The following is a 24696-nucleotide window of genomic DNA, read 5'->3' as shown; positions in this document are numbered from 1 at the left end:
ACCCTCTCCCTGACACATACACCTCACCATGCACACAAATACATGTTTTGCTCCTGGAGTAAGATCTGGAAAAAGTAGTTCTGTGACTTTCCAGTGTGTCTGGGAAAAACTAGCTGTTGCGGGTGTCAATTGATTACCCTGCACATGCCGGATCTTGTCTGATCTTGGAAGCTAAGCAGCGTCAGGCCTGGTGAATACTTGGATGGGAGACCGCCTGGGAATACTGGGTGCTGTAGGGTGGGTGCTTATACCATAGTCTTTCAAGACTGAAGGTTGCCAGCCAACCAACTCCCAGAGCAGTACTGTAACTTTTAAAAAGTACCTATGTTTGTGAGGTTTTGTGTATTTGTTTTGTTTTTACGCTTTTGTTTTTGTTTTTTTGCCTTTGCTTTGTGAAGGATGGCTATATGTGAATATAAACATATATGCCATGTTAATTTTTTTAAAAGGCAGATGGCCCATCTTATGTATGAGAGGCAAGACTGAGAGCTGATCCACTGTACTTGTACATTTGTGCGTATGGCAAGTTAGGCTGACTCCATGGTGAAGAACTTACAGTAACCATCATAAGAATGTTATGTCTGTCTTCAACCTTAAACTAATCTATAGTGGAACCCTTTGCAGATCTACTTGAAGTAAATCTCATAGTGTTTAATGGAGCTTATTCCCAGAAAACTGTGTATAGATTATAACCCTAGTGGAGTTACTCCATTATGAGAAGATAATCAGCACCTTCATGTTTAAATTCCGCTTAAGGTCAATCCTGGTGAAGCCCAAACAAATGCTGATATCCTCAAATTGGTTGTGCTGATACATGTAGTTTTCCTTCCACAGGAATGCAAACTAACCTTCAAAAGTTATCATCAGACCTCTTAAAGTCTCCCTTTGTGTTAAAAGAAAGGATGTTGATTTTTTTTTTTAAAGTTGAAAATGTTGTGGAAATTGATTTTGAGTTGAGTTGTGGAAACAGATTTTTAGAACTGGCAAAGCAGGTTCAAATGCCAGTGCTATGCTGTTTAGGTTCCCTACAGGGCTAGAGGATGATGTAAATACTAATAGATATATTAATCCAAATTGAAGATAGAGTACTTCTTGAATCCTCATTGGTGTATGGTGTATTGATTTTTTTTTTTTAAAAAGAGAGCACAAGGAAGTCCATTAAGGAAACTTTCCTGTTTTTCTTTTTCTCAAAGAAGCCCTCTGTGCGCCACAATAACTTCAGAGGACCTGCTAAAAGTTGGTGGATTGGGCATGAGGGCTGCAGGGAGAGGGGAGAGTTGCTTAAAACTGAACAGAGTTACCTTTTAAGAGTGGAGCAAGTATACTCATGTCCCAGGGCAGTGTCTGCGGGTTCCTGATACAGTCACCTTGCTGAACGTAAACAATTCTAGGCCTGGTCAGTACCTGGGTAGGTGACTACTTGGCAACTCCAATGCAATGGAATGGAGTTCCAGCGCAGAACAAACGTGGGATGTAATTGCTAACTGTGGGATGTTCCCTGCTAACTGGGCAAAGAGGCACTTTTCCAAGTGGTGCTCTCTTATGTTTAACAGGGAGAGTAACTGTCCCTCTTCACCCCAGCACAGTGTCTTTTCTTGTGGCTGTTGCTGGTGTTCATTTGCATCTTTTTTTTTAGATTGCCATTTTAGATTGCTCCCTTTTGGCACAGGGAGCCATTTAATTGTTGGTTTTTTGGGTAAACTTTTACAACTTGTAAAAAAAAGCTTTGTAAACTTTTTTGCTGAAAAGCCGTATAGGAGTATTCTTAATAATAATTACTGTCGTAAATAAATACACATAGACTTCTAAGCTTCTTTCTTCTTCTTTGTTCACAGGCACATGGTAAAAACTCTTGCCCTGGGTCAGCTGCTCTCTTTGCTCATCTGTGGAACTGCCGTTTCAAGCCAGTACTTAGCCATGAAGTTCCACGTGAACACTCCGATGCTGCAAAGTTTCATCAACTATTGCTTGCTTTTTCTAACCTATACCACATCACTGGCCTTCAGGAAAGGTATAACAAGTGGGGGAAAGCATCATGGAATAAAATTTGCGGTGCTTCTTGAATCTCATCAGATTGAAATAGGGTTAGTAGTAGGGGTTTTCCTGCTGTGTTCTAGTTACCTTTGAAACATAGCAGGAAGTGAAGCCAGATCTACACCGGCAGCAGAATGTGGTGGAAAGAGGTGGTCTGAGTACAGTGTGATAGAACGGGCTTATACCACTTCAGGCTGCAAGAGAAAAATTGTGTTTTTGATTGTCCCTGTGTAAAGTAAAATACCTGCATTTAGAAATCTGATTTTCCTGTCAAGGCTGTTTTAATCTGATATACAGCAATGCCTTTCAAAACATGGCTTCGCTGTTTCGTTATAGCGGTCTTTGTTCTGGGTGGTTGGCAGCTACTACAGCCAACAGGAGCAGTGTGTTCCAGCTGGTGGGACCAATCATGACATTTCAGTGTGGAAGTTGTTCCCTGAAAGTTTGAAAACAGTACTTACTCAGGCAGTTACGGTTGGATTTCTTTTCCACCACCACTAAAATACAGAGGGCTAGTTTTGCTTTTCACAGGTGTTTTAAATTGGTTCTATTCGGTTCTATTCCTTGACCTCCAGATGGTGACAACCTCTTGCGGATTCTGAAGAGGAAATGGTGGAAGTACATTTTGCTTGGTGTGGCTGATGTTGAAGCTAACTACGCCATCGTGAAAGCCTACCAATATACCACGTTAACAAGCGTCCAGGTAAAACTAACCCCTGGCACCCTGAAATTGTCACATATGTTGTGAAATGAGCACTCATAGGAAATGCATGCAGTTGGCCTTCAGCATCTGCAGAGAGTTGGTTCTGGCCTCCCCTGTGGATACCAAGATCTGTGGATACTGGTGTCCACAGCGCTGCAAAACCATGCTGTTTGCAGGGCTGAAGGGCACTCGGTGGTGCTCCGGAATCCACTTCTGGTTTGCATTACCCCTTGCCTAGCTCACCCCAGTGTGACCCGGAAGCAGCTTCTGGAACACCATTGAGTACCCCTCATTCATGTATACAGAGCAGTTTTGCAGCGCTACAGTAGGAAAGGCTATTTTCTTATTTTTACTTTTTAAAACACTTCTGAAAATATCTAGCATCCACAGATAGTGAAATGGACCCGCAGATAAGGCGGGTACTCTTCTAGAAATATGATGTTTGTCCCTAGGGTGGGACTCAGTCACAATGACTTTATTTATTTATTTATAGAATTTATATCCCACCTTTCTATCCCAACAAAGGGCACTCAAGGCAGCTCACAAATAAAACCATACTAAAAACATTGAAATATATGTATATAAAATAAGACATTGAAAAACAATAAAATACATATCCTAAATAATTCCAGTCCTATTTGGTCTCAACTAACTTTTGTATGGTTTTGCCATTAGGCCATTAACAGGATCTACGTTGGTCAAATAGCGTATCCTAAATATTTTGCTGGCTGGCTGAGAAAATGAATACGTGTGACTCTTTTTTGTGATGGGTTGCCCAATCCTAAACTACCCAGGGTCAGCGCTGCATTCACATTGCCAATGCTGGGTGTCACAAAACTACTGTAAGGCATTTTCCTGCTAGCAGGAGAGACCCAGCGCCAGCAGGGAGGCCAGTGTCAGCTGGTGCTGGGCCTCAATGCCAGAAAGACGCCCAAGAGGAAGCTGGGTGGTGACTATCCCTGCCAAGTGGCAGGGAGTCTTTTCTGGGCAGTGGGCAGATGGAGGAAGATGGGGAGGGAACAGAACTGGGTGGAGGGAGCTTGGGCTGATCAGGTCTGGGGGGGGATTGGCAGTAGAGGCTGCTGTAAGTGGCAGTAGATGGGGGGATGGCAGTATAGGCTGTAAATTGGGCTGCTAGCTGATCCTATCCCCCTTCCAGAGCCAGAGCCCAACATGGGTCTCCTTGGTTCTGTGCCAGCTCAAGGGCTGGCGTAGATCTGAGTAGTCCTATCAGGGCCAGCTGTGCTCGACAAGGGCCAGCTATGCTCAACAAGAGGTAAGGGAATTGATGTTCCCTTACCCTGAGCAAACCTCTGGTGATGCCGGTGCCATTGTACTGCTGGGTGCCAGGGAACCTTAGAATTGGGCTGTAAATCCCAGGGTCTGATCTCAAGGCACCTGATAAGGCCGTGAACTTACTCAAGCTCATCAATCTGATCTGGCCAATGCTTGGATGGGAGACTGCCCGGGAACCCCAAGTTTGCCACTTTGAATCCCAGCATGGAAGATGTGGTATAAATGCATTAAACAAGGAAAAAATCTGTCTGTTTCTTTCTGTAAATGGCAGCTCCTAGACTGTTTTGGGATTCCTGTCCTGATGGCTTTATCATGGTTCATCCTCCATGCACGCTACAGACTGATCCATTTTATTGCTGTTGCCGTCTGCCTGTTGGGTGTAGGAACCATGGTCGGTGCAGACATATTAGCTGGGAGGGAAGAAGGTGAAGGTAAGCTTCTGGGCAAAGTATTGGAGCTAAATGTTTAGAAATGCCTTCCATGGTGGAACTCATTCACTTCTCTCCTTTGTGTGTCTGTTGGCGCATTCCTAACCTTACCTTATGCTGGCGCAGTGACTGCTGTGCCAGCCTAGTGTGTTGCAAACGTGATGTAATGCACATTTGAGATGACTCCTGAGGAGGCTGCACTGGTAGGAAGGTCTGCACCATCCTGCTGGTGCTGAATCTGAAGCTGTGGTTGCTGGAGCAGGTAAGAGCTGCTCTGTGCGGCACAGGGGTGGGGGAGAGAGCAGAACGGAGGTGGGAAAGAGTGTTTCTGGGTGGGGGAGGGCAGAATGGGGGCAGATCAGGCCCAGGAGGGGGGAAGGGCTGGTGAAGCAGGCTTACACTGTATCCTGTACACCCTTTCCAAGCCTCTTCCCTCAATATGAGTTTCTTGGACTTGCACTAGCTATTTAGCCAGTGCAGGTGTTCCCTTACCTTGAGCAAACCTCCAGCCTGCTTCCAGCACACAGGATGTGTGGCTCTGCCCTGCCAATGCTGGTTAGAATCGGACTGTGAGTCTTTGATGAGGGCCAGGTTTATATTCAATACTAGAGCATGGCTGCAGTCCTATCCACACTTTCCTGAGAGTAAGCCCCATTGAGCACAATAGGACTTACTTCTGAGTAGACATGTATAAGATCATGCCCCATGTCTTCTAGACCTTTCTATTTGGATGAGATAGGCTCAATGCTCTTGTTCTAATAATGGATCTAAGTACTTCATCATTATGTGCTGAGGTTAGAGATGCTGAAATGTTAGGGACCTGGACACCACCAACTGAGCAATGTAAAAATGCATGGTGTCTAAATATGTATGTCCAAGTGTAAGAAATGGACATTTTGAAATTTGGGTTTCGCTTAATTTCGCTAGCTGCCCCTCCCAACTGGAGCCATTGGCAGAACATATGGTATTCAGGTTGCCCCTGGTTCAGCCTCTGAAATCTCCAGTTAAAAGAATCTAATACAAAAATAATGGAGCTAGGGAAAACTTCCTGCTCAGGGTTCTGGAGATCCATTGTGTTCATCTGCCATCTAAGCTTTGTGAGTTTTCCCCTGGATGAAGAGTTACTTATAGACAAAGCTCACAAAAGGTGAGGGTGGCCCATTTAATTTTTCCTGGTAGAGCTCCAGAGCTTCCAATAACCATGCGAGAAGTAGAAATTCAGCAAGTAAGTTTTCTCCAGCAATGTCGATGCAGTGCATTTCTGCTTGTTAAAGACAAAGTAATCCTGTCAGGCAATAAGATGGCACTGAGGGCAGCAATCAGTGTATTGAATTGATACCAAGCAGCAGTCTTCAATTGGATATTGAGCCAATCCTACTGGAAGAGTACTAAATCCCTGGGCTTTTAAAGGGAGATTTCTTTAAAAAAAACAAAAAACAGTAGGAGACTCTTAGCATCTATTTAGGAACTATCAGAAGGTACAGAACTCTTACTTAGATCAATCTATTGATTTTTATGGTGAGCTAAATTAGATCATTAAAGTATCTCAAGAGTGGGAGAGAGAAAGTGAGACCCTAATGGTCCAAAAAAAGTAATGTTTTTTGTTAGCTAGAGTTCTGCTGTTTTGCCAGCTTTCTTAAAGTCTCTTGCAGAAATAGCAGATGATATGGAGGCTTCCCACAAAACCACTTTTAAAAACAAGAGTAAATTTGAATAAAAAAGACTTTCCTGAAGGCAGAGTCCACTTTGTGTGATGGCACAGGCTGGGCAGCTCTCCTGACTGGAAAGAGGTGAGCCCAGAGCAGTGACTCATCCAGAGGTACAGTGGCAAGCCTCTTTTGGAGCCTTTAAATATTTAAATAAGTTGTTTCTTATGGCATTCTTATACGCCCTGAGTTATAGTTTGAGGGTGACTAGTCTAGATCTTAGTTTCTGGTTTCAGGACAGAATCAACTTTGCTGTAGAATTCTAACCCCAGCAGGGTACTCTGGTTCATCTTGCACAGCCTGTTGCCATCATATGCCTTTACCACTCTTGTTTTGAACATAAGAAGCTGTACTGACAGGTGTGTTTTCAGACAGGGGTCTTTCCAGCACTCTCTGGAGATGCTAGTGACTGAGCCCAGGATCTTCTGCATGGGTTCTGCCTCTGAAGTACAGCCCCTCCATAACAGTATTAACAACAACAACAACAACAACAACTTTATTTATACCCCGCCCTTCTCCCCAGAGGGACCCAGGGCGGCTAAATAAGTGTCACTTATTTGACATGCGTTTAGCACTCATTTTGAAGCTAGCTGGTATAGTTGTTAGCATTTGGTCCTAGTTTGGAGCTCTCTCCAATGTCTGATTACCCTGCTTGACCTCCAGAGTTCAGAGCTCCCTAGCTGTAGAACATCTGGACTCTGTTGACAACAGGACATCTTGGCTCCTCTGCCCTACATACAGCTTCTCTGGCCATCAGACTGGTAGCTGTTTCCCCCAGATGTGCCACTGAAATTTTCAGTCCATCCCACACATGAGAACAACTGGGCCCACTCTCCCTGGAGCTCCTAATACAGTTAGTTGGTTTCATAGCAGTGAGTCTCACAACATTCCTCATCTCTCTGGTGTGTTAGTATCTCAGAGGCCAGAAATGTACAAATGGGCTGCCCGAAGATGGGTTCCCACCACTGGCATTTTTTCAGGCACCTGAACGCCTGTGTAAAGCGGACCTCCCCCTCATCTTCAGAGCCATCTGCGGTTATAAAAACAAAGTGGTGGCGTCTCCTCTGTTTTGCTTTCACAGCCATGAATGACTCTGAAGGGGAGGGATCGCTTTACACGGGCGTTCAGGTGCCTGAAAAACTTAGTGTTTTGCCTCCCCTCCAGGAACACAAGTGGTTCCCACTTCATTTTGCACACTGGGTCTGTGTTGCCTGGCCCTTAGGTCAGTGCAGGGTTGCCCTGTACAGTTGTGCACCACCCAAGGGAACCACATCTAAGGGGTCACCATTCACATAAGAAGGAGGAAGAATGCCAGCAGAACGTCACTTCCAGTGAAGAGGACAGGGCACTTTTTTCCTACTGCACACAAATGCTCCATATAGGCTAAGGCCTTCGGGCCCAATCCTATCCAATTTTCCAGTGCTGGTGGAGCCATGCCAATGGGGTGTGTGCTGCATCCAGTGGTGGGGAGGCAGTTACAAAGGACTCCTCAAGAAGGAAATGTTTGTTCCCTTACCTCAGAGCTACATTGTGGTTGTATCAGTGCTGGAATGTTGGACAGGATTGGGCCCTTCTAGACTTCCTTTTGGTGACCTTGTTAGGAAATAGTGCTAAGATGAACCTGTCTTTTGGCTATGGAACAGCATCTTCAAGCAAGGATTTGGCCTCTATGAGGCCTTTTTGAACCTGAAGCCCCTAGATTGGCTCTCCAGCCTTCCTTGCTGCTCTTACTGTTCCTCTCTTTCTCCTCAGAGTACATTCTTCACTTCTAGGCTATGTGTCCTCACTCCTGGCTTAAATCAGGCAGAGCCTTTGTCAGTAGGAGGACTGTAACTATCCTTGTTCCCAAAAAAGAACAAAGGGAAAACAATGGAGCAATACCGAGAAAAAGGAAGCCTCAAAAGGCCCATGTTTGGAGGTGGATGACTCTTCTTCACTGAACCAGTTTCATCAAGACACCTGAAGCAATGGTGCCTGCTAACATAACCTCCTTCCTCCCCAGTCTTTTGCCTCTGATTGAAAGGGACAGACAAATTTCCACAGCGCCAATATTCATCCAGTGCTGCCCTGTTGATTTCTCCAGGTCAAGCTATCATTAAAAAGCCCAAGAGTTAGCCGGGCCAGTTTTTTCTTGACCAGTTATCAAGCTTCTGGAGCCTTTGTTTTCCTTTTATCATACCACAAGGTTGCTTTCTTTCACTGCTGCAATATGTCTAGAGAAGAGTGGCTGTGTCTGGTGTGGTTATCTTGCTCCTACAGCCAAGGACAGCAGGCTGATTAATTGGCCTCTTTCTGTGGGTGGGAACATACAATCCATGAATGAAGGCTGCCCACTGAAGAGAAAGGGATTCACTGTTAACTACTAAGTGCTCATTACTCTGCCATGAGTGATGCCAAATTGTTGGAAATATCACCATGTGAATTTTTCTTATTTGCCATTGTTTAATGTGCCATTAAAATTATTTACCGTTAAAACCACCCTCCAGTTTTCTTTTACAACAGTTTCTTGTTCTTGCCATTTCATGTCTTTCTGTGCAGGAATTGCCGTGGTGGTTGGAGACATCCTAGTCCTTGTCGGTGCCTCATTGTATGCCATTTCGAATGTGAGTGAGGAATACATTGTGAAAAATCTGAGCAGATTGGAGTTTCTAGGAATGGTGGGCTTGTTTGGGACTATTATCAGCGGTCTGCAGCTGTAAGGATCTTTAATATGTTCTTTAACTCTAATTAAGAAAACCATCTACACCACAGAATGATTTCTTCCCTTCCATGAATTGGTGGGTGTGTTATTAGTCCATTGTTAGCCTTGCAATTAGCCTGTTGGGAAGCAGGGGCATCTGTGGGGTTGCCAGGTTGCAACCCTGTGATTCTTTCTGATCTTTAATGCTAAATAATGACCCACCCTGTCTGCTATTGGAAACAGGACAGAAAGTTACACAGAGAATGTACCCTGGCAGACCGAAGTATTTGGGGTTTTAATGAATTGCCTGGCCTGGTTTTTTTTTTCTTATCATACATACTGACTATCTTCCATTGCATATCAACTTCTCATAGCTTACGTGCTGATCATGCTATTCCTTAGAATTCCAAGTCCTGTAAATGGTTATTCATGCACATAATCGCCTTGACCTTCATGGGCCTATGATGAAAGACTCTCCATGGGATTAATCATTTGTTATTTGGGACTTTGCCACCTTTCTGAATAGTCTTGCCACTGTTTTTTACAGACAGAAGTCTTGCATCTTTTACTGCTGCAGGACAGGGAGAAACTCAGCTCTTCTCATTGCTTCATCTCTATGTTGGGAACAGTTTCCCTTGTTGATTTCTACCACCTAGACAGACATCAAAGCCGCAAGCGTCTGTTTGTAGAACAGGCGGCAACCCTTGTTGTGAAAGGCAGTTTTTCAAAGTAATTTAAGCTATGGGATTAACTGCTAGCAAAATGCCTTTAACACTGTTTAGTAAAATCATATAACCCACTAAAGATTTAAACATTTATGGGCAGCCCAATCTTACCTAAAATCCTGTGCGGCGTAGCAGCGGCTCCAGTGCGGCTTCTGCTTCATCCTGTGGGGGATTTTCAGTTGCTGGAGGTCTCTTCAAGATAAGGGGACATTTGTTCTTTTGTCCTGAGGTAAGCCCCAGCAGCTGCTATGGGGCAACTCGGATCTGCACCAGCATAATCACTGACGCAAGTCTTCATTGTTCCATGAAGGTGAAACAGGCCTGGGAAGAGGATCAGGGTTTGGCATGTGCCAACACTGCCAATCCTGCCCACTTCCCAGTCCTGATCCACCCTCCCCCCCATCACCACCCGGTACCAAAACACTCTTTTTTGTGTATTGGCTGCTGAGTTCATAATCTTGTTTATTATAGTATTAGCATACACTGTCCTATTCCATTCCATCCCAGAATTTTAATTAAAATGTTTTTCTTTTCTCACTTTTTCTCCCCGACAGAGGCATTGTGGAACATAAAGACATAGCTAATATTCAGTGGAACTGGAAAATTGGTATGTATGCACAGAAATACCCAAACCAATAGCCTTCCAATTGTATGTACATAACTGTAGAGTGGTATGTTCATATCATGTGCTACTTAAATGTATGGTTTACCTTTTTAAGAAGCACCGAGAAGTTTGAGGGGCAAATTGCTTTTACAGTGCTGATCATCCATTTGGAGAGTGGGGGCCCAATCCTATCCAACTTTCTAGCACCAGTGCAGCTGCAACACAGCCCTGAGGTAGGGGAACAAATGTCCCTCTATCTTGAGGATGCTTCTGTGACTGCCAACCTATCACAGGGTACAGTGCATGCCCCACTGGCACAGCTGCACCAGCACTGGAAAATTGGAGAGGAGGGATGAACTAATAGAGAAAATAATGAATATCGCAGAAATTGACAGAGTCTCAGAAATATTGGATCAACAGCGAAAATTGATACAGATTGAGCAATGCTTGGTTGAAAATGAATATTTAGAAAATATAATTCAGGGCATGTAGATGAATTTATTATATTGACTATATATATGATACATTATATAAGAGATTATACGAATGATAGATGATAATAAGAGGTAAGAGTAGAAGAGAAACTGGATTAGGAGATAGGGAATGACTTATTAGTAAAAATGATGTATGATATCCTGCACTCCTAAATGTATGTGTGTATGTATATATATGTTTTTAGATTGTGTTATGTTGATGTTTGTGTAATTAAAAAAAATACAGTAAAAAAAAAAAAAAAAGAAAATTGGAGAGGTTTTGGCCCTGGGGCACTAAATACAGATGCCGTCTTCCCCCTTGAAAACAGAGGATCCAGTCCTATCAAACATTTATTTATTTATTTATTTAAAGGAAGCTTTGGAAAGCAACAGTGGGAGAGAGCTACTGTTTTATGTAGACTACCTGGAAGCATTCTAGTTGGCCAGTGTGGCAAATGGATGCTGGACTGGATGGATCCGACCCAGCAGGGTGGTTCTTTATATTCTGTGTCATTGTGGTCTTAAGTCATAGAATATGCCTGATCTCAAGGATACTTGTCCTTCTTTTACATTTATCAGTATCAAGCATCTGTCATGTGAAGCTGTTGCCTTGTCTTGCAGCTTTGCTGTTTGTGGCTTTTGCCCTGTGTATGTTTGCACTGTACAGCTTCATGCCACTCGTGATCAAAGTTACCAGTGCAACATCAGTCAATTTGGGGATTCTGACAGCTGACCTCTACAGTCTTTTCTTTGGACTCTTCCTCTTTGGCTACAAGGTAAGCAGTCTCAAGCTACTGGTGTCTGCAACTAAGCTTCAGTCAAAAGTGACTGTAATGGGTCAACATCTTAATCTAGTCTATTCTCTGTGCTGAAAATAACTAGAACTTTGCACCCAAGCAATAATGATACTTGGTATTTCTATAGTGCTTATGATTGTTTATGTCTGATCCACAGCTTAGGGCGCGATCCCAACCCCTTATGTCAATGCTTTCCAGCCCTGACATAAGGGCAATGCAGCTCTGAGGTAAGGGAACAAACATTCCCTTACTTTGAGGAGGCCTCTGTGAGTGACACCCAAATGCAGGATGCAGCACATGTCCCATTGGCACCGCTATGGTAGTGCTGGAAAGCACTGACACAAGGGGTTAGGATTGCACCCTTAGTCTCTTAGACACTATGCCATACCAGCTCTCTGGTGGTTTCTCTCTCAGTTTCCAAAGCCATCCAAGAACAATGAAGGTCTGACTCTAGCAGTTGATCTTACTTTGTATAGTGTGGTCTGTCATTTGTGATCCTTGCCTTATTTACGGCTCAGTCCTACTTAACTCCCCATGCAGTGATGCAGCCATGCCGATGCGGTGTCTGCTGAATTCCATGTAGGAGTTTTGGCCTTTGGAGGCCTCCTTCCTGTTCCCGTCCTCTGGGGTAAGCCCAGTCCAGCCGATGGGTCAATTTCAACCTTTGCCAGCATTGGTGAGGGGGAGGAACCATAAGATTAGACTGTTGATGAATTGTAGCGTACCTACAGGCATGGTTTTATATGCCCCTAAAGGTATTGTTACAGATCTGAACCTGTGAACAGGGTCCTTCATCCAGTTACCAGTAACAAAGAAAAGTTAATTACACTTGGGTCTGATGGATAAGTAATGAATTGTACATCATGTCACACAGGGTGGTTAAAATTCCTCTCCATCTCCTCTTTGGTGGACTGAGTTGTTTGATGGGATTCCAGAATCTTAGTCAAAGCTACAAATCCTTGAGCGAGTCAGTAAGCTACTTAGTAGCAGAACATTTAAACTTGGCTTGCCATGTCATTCTCAGGCCTTCGTGTTGAGATACTGGCTTTCCTTGAGGATTAAGGCATAGTTTCCCATAGTTTTAAACCTTCCACGAGCCATCAGAGAGCAGGGTTATGTTTTGTTTGCCATGGAGATGCTGCAAAAACAGGCTTGTAAAACATTTGACTTACCAGTCAGAATGTAGCCTCCCAGGTGCTTAATAGCTTGATTTTGCTGTCTGCTTGGGGCTGCTCAAACAAGGAGGTAGGCAAGCAGTTCGCCACTGATGGCTCGTAGGCTATGTTTGGCTTGGTGAGCCACCCGTGACACAGGCTTGTGAATCTCAACAAGACAAGGTTCATTTCTCCTCCAGTGCAGACCCTACACAGTTTGTGACCCAGCAAGTCAAATGCAGGTCAGGCATGGTTAGGGGCTTAGCAGGGGCTACCTTCAGTGAAAAAACAGACATTCGCATTAAAAAAAAGAGTCCTATTTAAGTCTATTTATAGATATACATTTTTAATCGGAACCTTTAAGCCAAAATTTCCTCTTTGGTAGCCTGCTGAAGCTGTTTTTGCAAGCTTGCAACAGAATCATACCACAATATATTTTTAAGGCACTGTATTTTTAAGTCATTTGTGGGAACCAATTTTCCACATTGTATTTGAATAATTGATTTGCTATAACAGCTTTAAGGAGGTGGAAAGCCTTTGAGAGGCTTAGGATTTATTACTCCCGAAGGTTATTTTCCCCAGCACTCCTGCAAGTCAGAAGCTTGACTTGGCTATAGTTCCAGAATGAAAAAGGCTACTTTCCATTTTGATTTCTGTAGCTCTGGTGCACTCACATAGTTTCATCATTTCTCTGTTCTAGCTGAATTGTCTTCTTGCAGTTCAGTTAGCAACCTATACCATGGACCAGCTTTAAAATATTTGCAATTTGGATGCAACTTTGGATTGTTAGATAAAAATAGTTAAGAGAATAAAGCAAGGGACAGGTCATAGTCTTGTGGTTTGATGTTGCTAGGTTATTTTTGTTCGTTGATTTTATATTGTGTTTATTGTGAACTGCAAATTTTACTTTGGAAAAGTGGTATGTAAGTGTATTAAATGAATACAGTAATATCTCTTAAAAGACAGTGAATATGTTCCTGGAAAACAGAGTGCTGTGTGAAATAGTGCTATAGGAGGTACCTGTTTTAATGGAAATGTGTTCGCAGTACTGTACTTACCAGCATGTAAGGTTGGAAACTTCTGCATAATTGATTACTGCTATTGTTACTTCTCCTCCATGAGGGCAGTGGAAGATGATGGGAAGAGCTACTTTGAGGAGGATGAGTCAAGTTGTGACTGGGAATTAAGGGTTCTTGTTGAAGAAGGCATCTAGGGTATCTTGCCTTGCCTGCTCTTTCCTCTCCCAAAGCATTCTGTAGTAGCAAACAGTTGGCCCCATGCTTGCCCAAACCTACTGCTTTCCTTGGAGCAGCACTAGCTGACAAGGTCCATGACAAGGTCAAGAAACATATATTGGGACAACGTCTGTTAATATAAGTGTATGAGCATTTCTGAATTACTCCGGACTTCTTACCAGGTTCCTATCTGAGAAAGAAGATGTAAGACAAACACTTGCTTTCTCTTTTTGCCTGCAATCATTTCTCTAATAAACTCTGCTTTGTATGTTTGACTTTGTGGGATCATCATAGCAACAGTCAGCAAATTCAAATGGGTGATTTGGCATCCGACACATGATCATGGACCTTATCAGACAGCAGTGGGATTCCTCAGGTAGACAGGCAGAGCATGCCTGGCTCAGGTTTCCTGGAGGAAGTGAAAGCAGCATTCCAACAGATGCCAACAAAGTCTGTGCTGATGGAGAAAGAAAAAACGTGGGGGGGAGACACACACAGACAATAAATATATATGATGCTGCCTCACTCAGTAATACTCATCTATGCATGTAAACAGTTGCCACAACTGTTACAGTTTAGGAAGCTTGATACTGGTTTCATTTTCCGTAAGTCACAGAAACCTTGTATGGTATCTCATTAGTCCCAGGTACTCAGCTCAGCTTCTGCTGTGCTGTTCCTTTTCTTGGGTGGCGCGCAGGTGGTAAAATTCTCTCCCCTATAAATGGGACTGAGATTTAGAAGGGTTCCACAGTTCCTGTGCTGGGAGAGTAGAGACCAAAGAGCTCATCACTTCCTCCTTGAGTCCTGAAAGCAAATCAGGTTGAGGAAATCCGGAGCAGGCCCAGGTTTGGAAAAACACTATTGGCCTCTCTAATTTACTGACAGATGTGTCAGTAAAAAACAGCAAGATGGGAAGCAAGGTTGACCTGCAGCCCAATAGTACTTCTTGCGGTAGGGGGACACAAAGGCCTCCTCAAAGCAAGGGAATGTTTGTTCCCTTACCTTGGGGATGCATTGCGGCTGCATCGGCGCAAGAAAGTTGGTTAGGATTGACTGTAAGTAGGTGTGGTTGGGAAAGGACCAGAATTTGTCATTGCTCTGCCTTCCCTGCCAATCAGACCTCACAGGCCTTAACCAGACCAGTGCTTAACTCTTAAGTAAAAGGCCGTGATGCAGTGGCACTGTTGGATGTCATTGAAAGTGGGTATTTGTGAAAAGGATGCTCAGGCATAGCAAATCTTTGTGGCTGCAATGTGGAAGTTCCATTGGTTTTCATTTTTGCAGGAGTCCCTGTTCTAATATGGTCTTTTTTCCTCTCCTTTGTTTTCATTAGTTTTCAGCACTCTACATTGTGTCCTTTGTTATAATCACGGTGGGCTTCATCATGTATTGCTCCACCCCAACCCACAATGCAGATGCTCTGTCAAGCAGCTTGCCACTGGCAACCAGCACTGGGTTTGACAACCTTGCCATGAAAATCGAAGAGAACCGCCTGGATGCAGCTGCCATCTCCCCTGTTCAGCATAATGAAAACCAGGCAGCGGGAACACCTGTTACAAAGCCACCAGTTGTGTGAATCACAGAGCCTTCCAGCTGCTGGAATTGCTTTGGCAATGTCAGTAAACAAGAGATAAAGAACATTATGCTGTGTTAGGATAGATAAACCGGAGAGGCATCTTCGGTAGAATCTGTGCTCACTCCAGTCTGCAGTTTTAACACAAGATAATGAGGGCTAAATCCTTAGCTGAATCCATACTGTCACATTCATAGACTATCCGGACTTGTAAGGTGACAGGAGAAAAGACCAAAAGACATCACTGGGGAATGACTAATAAGCATGGCTGCATATTTGGTAGAAAGAAAAATATACAGTAAAGAAAACCAAATTGTGCTCAGAATAAATTCATGGCTTATTCTGAGTAATTTTTCTGCTTTCAAGATTTACATTTTCAAGAACTGTAGAATTCTTTGGGCAAGAACCTAAAAGGATCGCAAAAGAATGGAGAGAGCATGGAAAGAAGAAACATGAACGAAAGGAAGATATGGAGAATAGATTGATGATCAGTGTGGTCTTAAAAGCTGTGAATGGTAAAGGAAGAGAGAGACTGGTGTGAAGGATACCCAGTCTTCACTTGCAGACCACTGTAAGCCCCACACTACTGCCTCTGGTTTTGTAACTTTCTCTAGATATCGCTCCTACGGGGACTATAAACTTTATTTTTATTTTTTGAAAAAGAAATGGAGTGCACACATCCTGTGTATATTCTTTGTAACAATTTGATTGCATACTCAATAAGGTAGACCAATAAGGTAGACCCAGTTATCCTGGCAATTGAAGACAACTTTGTCAATAAAGCAGTGATACTGATGAAGGAACCTCTGCTTTGCTTTATAACTACAGTATTAAAGAATGTTCTGAGCCTTCCACCTACTTGACACTGATATTTCCGTATTCCTTAAATTGTCTCATCCTTTTTTAAAAATCTCAGATATATTTTGGACAATACTTCTGGCAGCAGAGAACACAGTAGGTAAACTGCATGTTCTTATGTGCAGGGAGTGAAAGTCATGTGTAGATCAGCTTTTTGACAATGTAAAGATGGACTTTGAGTTCCTGATTTACAAAATTCAAGCCATGTATACATTTAACAGCCCAATCCTAACTACCCCACCGCCGCCAAAGCACACTGGAGCACACGCTGCATCCTATGGGGGGGGGCAGTCCCAGAAGACTCCTCTGGTGAGAGAATATTTGTTTCCTTGCTCAGGGGTAAATCTTTGCTGCCCTTCTGGCTCTACTCAGTCCTATATCTGCTCTTTTGCTGGTGCAAGTCCAAGTGCAGATCAAGCCTGGGAGAGGGAATAGGATTTCGGTGGTGCCACTGCTGATAATACTGCCCCCTTCCTGGCCTTGATCCATCCCCTTCCCCTCCACATTCTGCCCACCCCTGTCCCCACCTCTGGCTTACTGGCTCTGGTGGAGGCAGCAGGCTTCACTAATGAGGCTGTGGTGCAGCTTCATCTTGTGGCGGCACTCAGAAAATGGCTACTGGCAGCATGCTATGCGCACCATTGGTAATCATTATTTTTACATAATTGGCAGTCATGTATATTTACATGATGGCAATCATTGGCAATCAACAATGTTCTGCTGTTGTTAAACCCCCCCCCCCCCAGTGCTGGCCCAATCTTCGTTAGGATTGGGTTGAATATCCATTAACTGAAACAATCTTCCTGATGATGTACCCTCTGCAATTAGGTAGTCTGGTTTCAGTTTCTGCAGATTTTTCATAAGCATGTGAGGTGGGGGTTGTTTACCATGAACCTTTGTGTATGTTGTGAAGTTACACATGAGATCAGAACAACTAAGGGCGCAATCCTAACCCTTTATCTCAGTGCTTTCCAGCCCTGACATAAGGGCAATGCAGCTCTGAGGTAAGGGAACAAACATTTCTTTACTTTGAGGAGGCCTCTGTGAGCGACACCCAACTGCAGAATGCAGCACATGTCCCATTGGCACCATTATGCCACTACTGGAAAGCGCTGACATAAGGGGTTAGGATTGCGCCCTAAGAGCCTTTTGGTGCTTAGTATTTTGTAGTAGCATCTTCCAGGCACTAGATGGCACCCAAAGAACCATTAATTAAAAAAAAAAATCACATAACCAGAAATAAATCCTCTCCTTACTTACACTGTTTGTGATGGGAAAGGCTGCAGGATTTTTCAAACACAAAAATAAATTACTCATATTTATGGAAAAGAGGCAATAAGATACCTAAAAAAAAAACACGGGCAGTTTAGCAAAAATGGCAAGTATGAACCATAGGATGGCAAGGTAGGTGGGGGTAGGGAACTCCCTGAAATAATTGGCCCTGGTTGAGGTGCACCTCTACAGTGTGACTGCCAGTTCCATGTGTTCAGGACCCCCTGGTAACACTGTACATCTGGAACAGGGACTCATGAGTTTTGGGTCATGCCAGCAGAAGGCAGAGTTGGCAAAGTAAGTGAGTACCAAGTCTGACCTACTCACATAGGTGCTACTTCTAGATGCAATCACTCCAGCAGGAGATCTCAACTACGTGGATGTAGCAACTACACTGTTGAAAAATGCATGAATTGAGTTATGTAACTGAGCAACCTGCTTAGCACAACTCTTTTGTTGGGCTGACTCCTCCACTACAGCTAAAGGACTCACGTTTTTGAATGGCTCCCAACTATAAAAAAAAGTTCCTTGCATTTAGAACATTAACATATTAAAGCACAATCCTTAGTAAGTGCTTTACTAAGCACTTTCACTGGCCTGAGAGTGTCCCAAACATGCTGTAAAACACTTTGTGACTACTCCGGAGTTGGGGAGGCTAGTGCAAGGCTGCCGCAGCCTCCCTGCACCATATCCCTGCTGGGTCTGGGGGTGCCAGTGTAGGGGGTTGGGGAGGGTGGAGGGAGGGCATTTGGGGGCAGGCTGGTGGGTGGACCTGGTCCTGGAGGGAGGTGGGACTGGCCTCCGGCCCTTAGGCTGGATCCTAACCCCCCCTCTGGAGCAGCTCAGCCTAATTGATCACATTGTTTATGAATGGAAGGTGAGAGACCAGGTACATATAAGAGCTGCAGACCCTCAGAACAGACAATACCAAGCTGATGGTCTAAACTGACCAAATTTAGACTAAATTGATGGTGTTCTGTCATTCCTTGGATGCCACATTCCTGCAATAAATCCTGTGGTGCTGGAGCCCTCTGACTTTTGTTCTTGGGGGACTTAACATCCACACTTGTGCTTCCACCCCCCAGTGTAGCTGAGGAGCTCATGGCCACCATGACAGCCATGGGTCTGCCTCAGATAATATCAGCTCTGATGCCCAGGGCAGCATATCATATTTTGGATATTTTTCCAAAATATTTTATCATATTTTTCAGTTTCCTGCTGAGCAAGATAAGGGTGCTCTGGGTGTGGAGGATATTAAGATTACTTCATTGCCATGTTCTGATCATGACCTGATTTGATAATGGGTGTATTTTCCCGGCCTTGTCTGGAGGTGCCAGAGATTGAATCTAGGATGTGGCATATATGCTTTGCCACTGATCCATGGCCCCTCTGAAGAACACATGAGCACACACTAGTATAGGAAACCTGAACACATTAATTCTGTGTATGTTGAACTTTGCACATGAGACCACGGAATGCTGCACATTGCACAAAATGATGACACTGAGGCCAGAAATTCTAAATTCCTACTAAAATCTCCACACCGTTCTCTTGTGGCTGAATTTGGGCACTTTTGCCCTTGACGTGGGCATGTTCTGAGGCTTAAACCACCTGCCAACCCCAAGAGATTCTGTATGAGTCAAAATGAATTGACTCAAGTATTTTAAACACAAGCTAATAATTTATGAATCAATTTGTAAAACGAGCCGTATTTTACAGTGTGATTTACAATAGCTCGCTCACCACTTTTGAAGCCATTCACTTCTGAAGCCATTAGGATGATGAGGGTTATCTCAAGTAAAGAGAATTACAGCTGCATTCAGCTTAATTGAATGTCTCTTTGTTTTAAACATAAAGCTCTTCAGATAATGACAAGGAACATACTGGTATAAAGGAGGGATGGGAAGATTTCAGGCTTGCAAGATCTTCCTTATTTTGGAATCTGAGCAAGGTGGAAAATAATGACCATTGGAGGGGGTAGACATGCACCTAGAATTAACGAACGGGGTGCCTCTGAGCATCTGCTCAGCCCAGGAATTTGTTTTCAGGACCTAGAACTGAGTTCACAGTCTTGTCACAGCAAAATCCAGTCCTGGTTTTGCCCCGCCCCAGCTTTCCTCTTTTCAGTATCTTAATATGTGGGGAAAGCACCATTTATGTTGCTGCTACTGTTGAACAACTGGGAGCCAGATAACTTTGCAAATCTAGTTCAAATCAGCTATAGATCTGCCAGTACTATATTGTGATTAATAATTATTGTTTATATAGTGCCATCGCTGCAGTTGGTGCTTCATATAGAGCAGGGGTGTCCAAAGCTTTTGGCACGAGGGCCATATCTTCTCTCTGACACTGTGTTGGGGGGCCGGGGGGGGGAGAATTAATTTACATTTAAAATTTGAATAAATTTACATAAGTTTACATAAATGTATATATTAAAGATGAACTGATATGAATGAATGAAGGTCTTGCAATAGCTCAAGATCTATAAAAGGCCTTGCACAAAGTAAGGCTGGCCTTTCCTTTGCTGCTGCTACTGTATCACAGACATGAAACAACAAGCAGTGGAGGGAGCCCTCATCCCACAGCTCACGCGAGAGGTCAAACAGTCGCCCTCACACTGAGAGCAGTTGCATTGGGTGAGTGTGGGCTCCAACAAATCTCCAGAGGACCAGAGGCTCATTGGAGACTGGGGGCTCCCTGAGGGCTGCATTGAGAGGCCTCAAGGGCCGCAAGGGGCCCCAGGGACCGGGGTTTGGGCACCCCTGATATAGAGTGAAAAAGGCAGGTCCCTGCCCCAACAGGCCTACAATCTAGAAATTGACACATGGGAGGCAATAGAGATAAGGAAGGGAATGAGGCAGTGGTAAGCAAGAAGCATATGCAATTCTTTCTGTTCAATGTACTAAAGCTTAGGACTAAAGACTGTTCCCTCTAAGCGATGCAGTTGCAAAGCTCGAAATGGAGGTTCTCTGAGAGAACCTGGATCAGGCCATAGGCCCATCTAGTCCAGCTTCCTGTATCTCACAGCGGCCCACCAAATGCCCCAGGGAGCACACCAGATAAAAAGAGACCTGCATCCTGGTGCCCTCCCTTGCATTGGCATTCTGACATAGCCCATTTCTAAAATCAGAAGTTTGCACAGCCACATCATGGCTTGTAACCCATAATGGATTTTTCCTCCAGAAACTTGTCCAATCCCCTTTTAAAGGCATCCAGGCCAGACGCCATCACCACATCCTGCGGCAGGGAGTTCCACAGACCGACCACACACTGAGTAAGGAAATATTTTCTTTTGTCTGTCCTAACCTTCCCAACACTCAATTTTAGTGGATGTCCCCTGGTTCTGGTGTTATGTGAGAGTGTAAAGAGCATCTCTTTATCCTTCCCATGCATAATCTTGTATGTCTCAATCATGTCCCCCCTCTGGCGTCTCTTTTCTAGGCTGAAGAGGCCCAAACGCCATAGCCTTTCCTCATAAGGAAGGTGCCCCAGCCCAGTAGTCATCTTAGTCACTCTCTTTTGCACCCTTTCCATTTCCACTATGTCCTTTTTGAGATGTGGCGACACAATACTCCAGGTGTGGCTTTACCATCGATTTGTACAACGGCATCATAATATTAGCCGTTTTGTTCTCCATACCTTTTCTAATGATCCCAAGCATAGAATTTGCCTTCTTTACTGCCGCACATTGGGTCGACACTTTCATCGACCTGTCCACCACCACCCCAAGATCTCTCTCCTGATCTGTCACAGACAGCTCAGAACCCATTAGCCTATATGTGAAGTTTTGATTTTTTGCCCCAATGTACATGACTTTACACTTACTTACATTGAAACTCATCTTCAGTGAATCCGATGTGGCTTGCAAAAGTGTGGTTTGCTAAACATGTTGTCTCGTCTTGCTCGCTTGCTCGCTTGCTCGATAGAGTTGCAAATGCGTATGACAAAGGAGAAATCTGAATATCACACATGGATGAAAACAAGAAGTCTAGAATTGTATCGGGACCCAGAAACTATAAGCCGGTCAACCTAACTTCTGTTCCAGATAAGATGGTGGAATGCCTCATCAAAGATAAAACCTTAAAACATATAGACAAACAAGCTTTGCTGAGGGAGAATCAGCACGGGTTCTCTAAGAGTAAATCTTGCCTCATGAAGTTTTTAGAATTCTTTGAAAAGGTCAACAGGCATGTGGAGGCAGGAAAACCCGTGGATATTATATATCTGGTCTTTCAGAAGGCTTTTGACATGATCCCTCAACAATGGCTGCTGAGGAAACTCCAGTCAGAAAACAGGAGGGCAGGTCCTCTTCTGGATTAGGAACTGGTTGAGGACCAGGAAACAGAGAGTGGGTGTCAATGGGAAATTCTCATAGTGGAGGGAGGTGAAAAGCAGTGTGCCCCAAGGATCTGTCTTGGGACCGGTGCTTTTCAACTTGTTCATAAATGACTTGGAGACAGAGTTAAGCAGTGAGGTGATTGAGCTTGTGGATGACACTAAACTTTTCCAAGTGGTAAAGATCAGAAGGGATTGTGAAGAGCTCCAGAAGGATCTCTCCAAACTGGGAGAATGGGCAGCAAAATGGCAGATGCGTTGCAGTGTAAGTAAGTGTAATGTAATGCACATTGGGGCAAAAAACCAAAACTTCACATATAGGCTAATGGGTTCTGAGCTTTTCTGTGACAAATCAGGAGAAAGATCTTGGGGTACTAGTCGACAGCTGGATGAAAGTGTCTGCTCAATGTCCTGTGGCAGTGAAGAAGGCTAATACCATGCTTGGGATCATTAAGAAAGGTATTGAGAATAAGATGGCTAATATTATAATGCTGTTGTACAAATCAATGGTACAATACACACCTGGAATATTGCATCTAGTTCTGGTTGCCACATCTTGAAAAGGATATAGTGGAAATGGAAAAGGCAAAAGTAAACAACCAAAATGATTACTGGACTGGGACACCTCCCTTAAAAGCAAAGGCTACAGCATTTGGGGATTTTCAGTCTAGAAAAAAGGTGACTGAAGGGAGACATGATTGAGACATACAAAATTATGCAGGGAATGGATAAAGTGGATAGGGGGATATTCTTTTCCCTTTCACATAACACCAGAACCAGGGGACATCTACTAAAATTAAGTGTTTGGAGAGTTAGGACAGACAAAGGGATATATTTCTTTACCTAGTGTGTAATTTGTCTGTGGAACTCCTTGCCACAGGATGTGGTGATGGCATCTGGCCTGGATGCCTTTAAAAGGGGATTGGACAAATTTCTGGAGGAAAAGTCCATCATGGGCTACATGCTGTAATGGGTAGTGCAATCTCTTGATTTTAGAGGTAGACCACCTTCAGAATGCACGATGCAAGGGAGGGCACTAGGATGCAGGTCTCTTGTTGTCTTGTGGGCTCATCTGATGGTCCACCGTTAGGTACAGGAAGCTGGCCTAGATGAGCTTCTGGCCTGATCCAGCACTTCTTGTGTTCTTATCTATAGACTACTGAAATCTGTAATATTCTTGCTCCTGAAATTTGAAGAGGGGAATAGGTTAAGAGATATTTTAAGAATTCTGACCTTTTCTTAATGCCACACATAATGTTAGTTCTTCATGGTATGGTGTTCAGGACAAACAGACCCATCCTTGTCAAGCTTGCAGTGTTTGCTTGCATTTTATATATTGCTGCAGAGTTCAGGGTGTTCCCTCTGGTCTGGCAAATGTGCAGACATAATCAATTCTGCACATTTAACAAAGTTCTGATGGCAACACACTGCTTCTGATCCGGAAACAATTGATTGCAAATTCTTGTATAGTTTCTACATTATGTAAAACTCAACTAAACACTCCAGAATAATATTCAGCTTTTATCCAAGTCTTCCCAATGTGTCTTGGATGCATTTCTAAATTACCAGCTACTACGAATAAGAATAACAACAACAACAACAACAACTAGGTATTTATATACCGCCTTTCTGGTCATCGGATTACTCCTCTGACTTTATTCAAGGCGGTTTACATAGGCAGGTGTTTCTAAATCCCTCAAGGGGATTTTTACAATCATAAAGCTTCTCTCTTTAAAGAACCAACAACATTTCAGAATGGATCTTCCTGGTGTGGTCTCACTTCTGGCCTCCAGTTCTCCCATGCAGGCTGACAAGCAGCTCCATCTCTCACATGGAGGGCAGCCAAGATGCTTCTTGCTCACACCAAGAGCAGGTGGAATCACTCAGCTTGGCTTGTCAGCTGCTTCAAGGTCTCGCCACTCTCAGCCATCGTTCAGGGAGCTGCTGGTGTCCTCAAACTGGCGACCTTCTGATGTTATCTTCGGGCTAATGGAGGCTCCACCCTCTAGACCAGACCTGTCCTCCTGCCCTCCATGAATACATGGCAGGGAGTGACCAATGCCTTGCTTGTCAGCTGCCAGAAGGTCCGGCTGTGTTTTGTTGGAAACCGGATGCTAGGCTAGGTATAAGGCTGTTCTAGGTATGTGAGAATCTTTGGTCAGGTGTCCTCTGATGAGCTGGCTAGTTTGGTAGTCCTCTCCCTCAATTTTGGTGGTGGGTGTGATTGAAGACGTGAGTTTCAAGTTTTCTCGTGTGTCTGCCACCACATCCATTGCCAAGGTGAGGTCAACGGGAGGAGAACCCAGCCAGCCAGTGATCACCTGTTGTTGGCTGAGCCTAGTCCTTTCCTGGGGGCCAGAGCAGGCAGCACAACGAATGTGCCCCCCCCCCACTGATATGACAGCATCTGTCCCTCCCACTCCCTCGACTGGGAAAATAAGAGGAGGATGGAGTGGAAGTGTGGGGGAGAGGAAAGTGGTCATTGAGAGATGACACTCTAGTTCACCATTCTCTTCTTCTCTGCACTTTCTCTTCCAACCTACCTCCTCTACCTTTTCCAGTCCAGAAAGTAGGAAGGAGAAGCAATGGAGACAAGTGTGTGGACAGAGATGGATACCCCCCTGGCAATCTACTGCCTGAGGCAATTGCCTCAGTCAGCCTCATGGATGGGCCGGGCTTGGCCAGGTAACTCAGCTTACGGTAGCACGGCAGAGATGGGTCCATGCTGGAGTCCTTGAAGAGCTGCAGCCAATCAGAGTAGACAACAATACTGGCTCTATATAAGGCAGCTTCCTCTGAAGAACTCAGAGCAGGGGTTTCGTG

The 24696-nt window shown here is 44.1% G+C and overlaps 1 protein-coding gene across 1 annotated transcript; it reads left to right on the top strand.

The window, feature by feature from the left end:
• The first annotated feature begins 1836 nt into the window (after positions 1–1836).
• Positions 1837–15411, top strand: SLC35F2 (solute carrier family 35 member F2). The gene is made up of 7 exons (XM_066621240.1): positions 1837–2011; positions 2610–2737; positions 4305–4464; positions 8706–8862; positions 10127–10179; positions 11271–11425; positions 15169–15411. Exons 1-7 carry the CDS (start codon positions 1840–1842, stop codon positions 15409–15411), a joined length of 1068 nt encoding a protein of 355 aa, XP_066477337.1. The 5' UTR covers positions 1837–1839.
• Positions 15412–24696: the final 9285 nt, after the last annotated feature.

The sequence above is a fragment of the Tiliqua scincoides genome, chromosome 3 (assembly GCF_035046505.1).
Source record: "Tiliqua scincoides isolate rTilSci1 chromosome 3, rTilSci1.hap2, whole genome shotgun sequence".
Classification (NCBI taxonomy): Eukaryota; Metazoa; Chordata; class Lepidosauria; order Squamata; family Scincidae; genus Tiliqua; species Tiliqua scincoides.
Note: the sequence above shows the minus strand (reverse complement) of the source record. Positions and strands in the feature narration are given on the sequence as shown.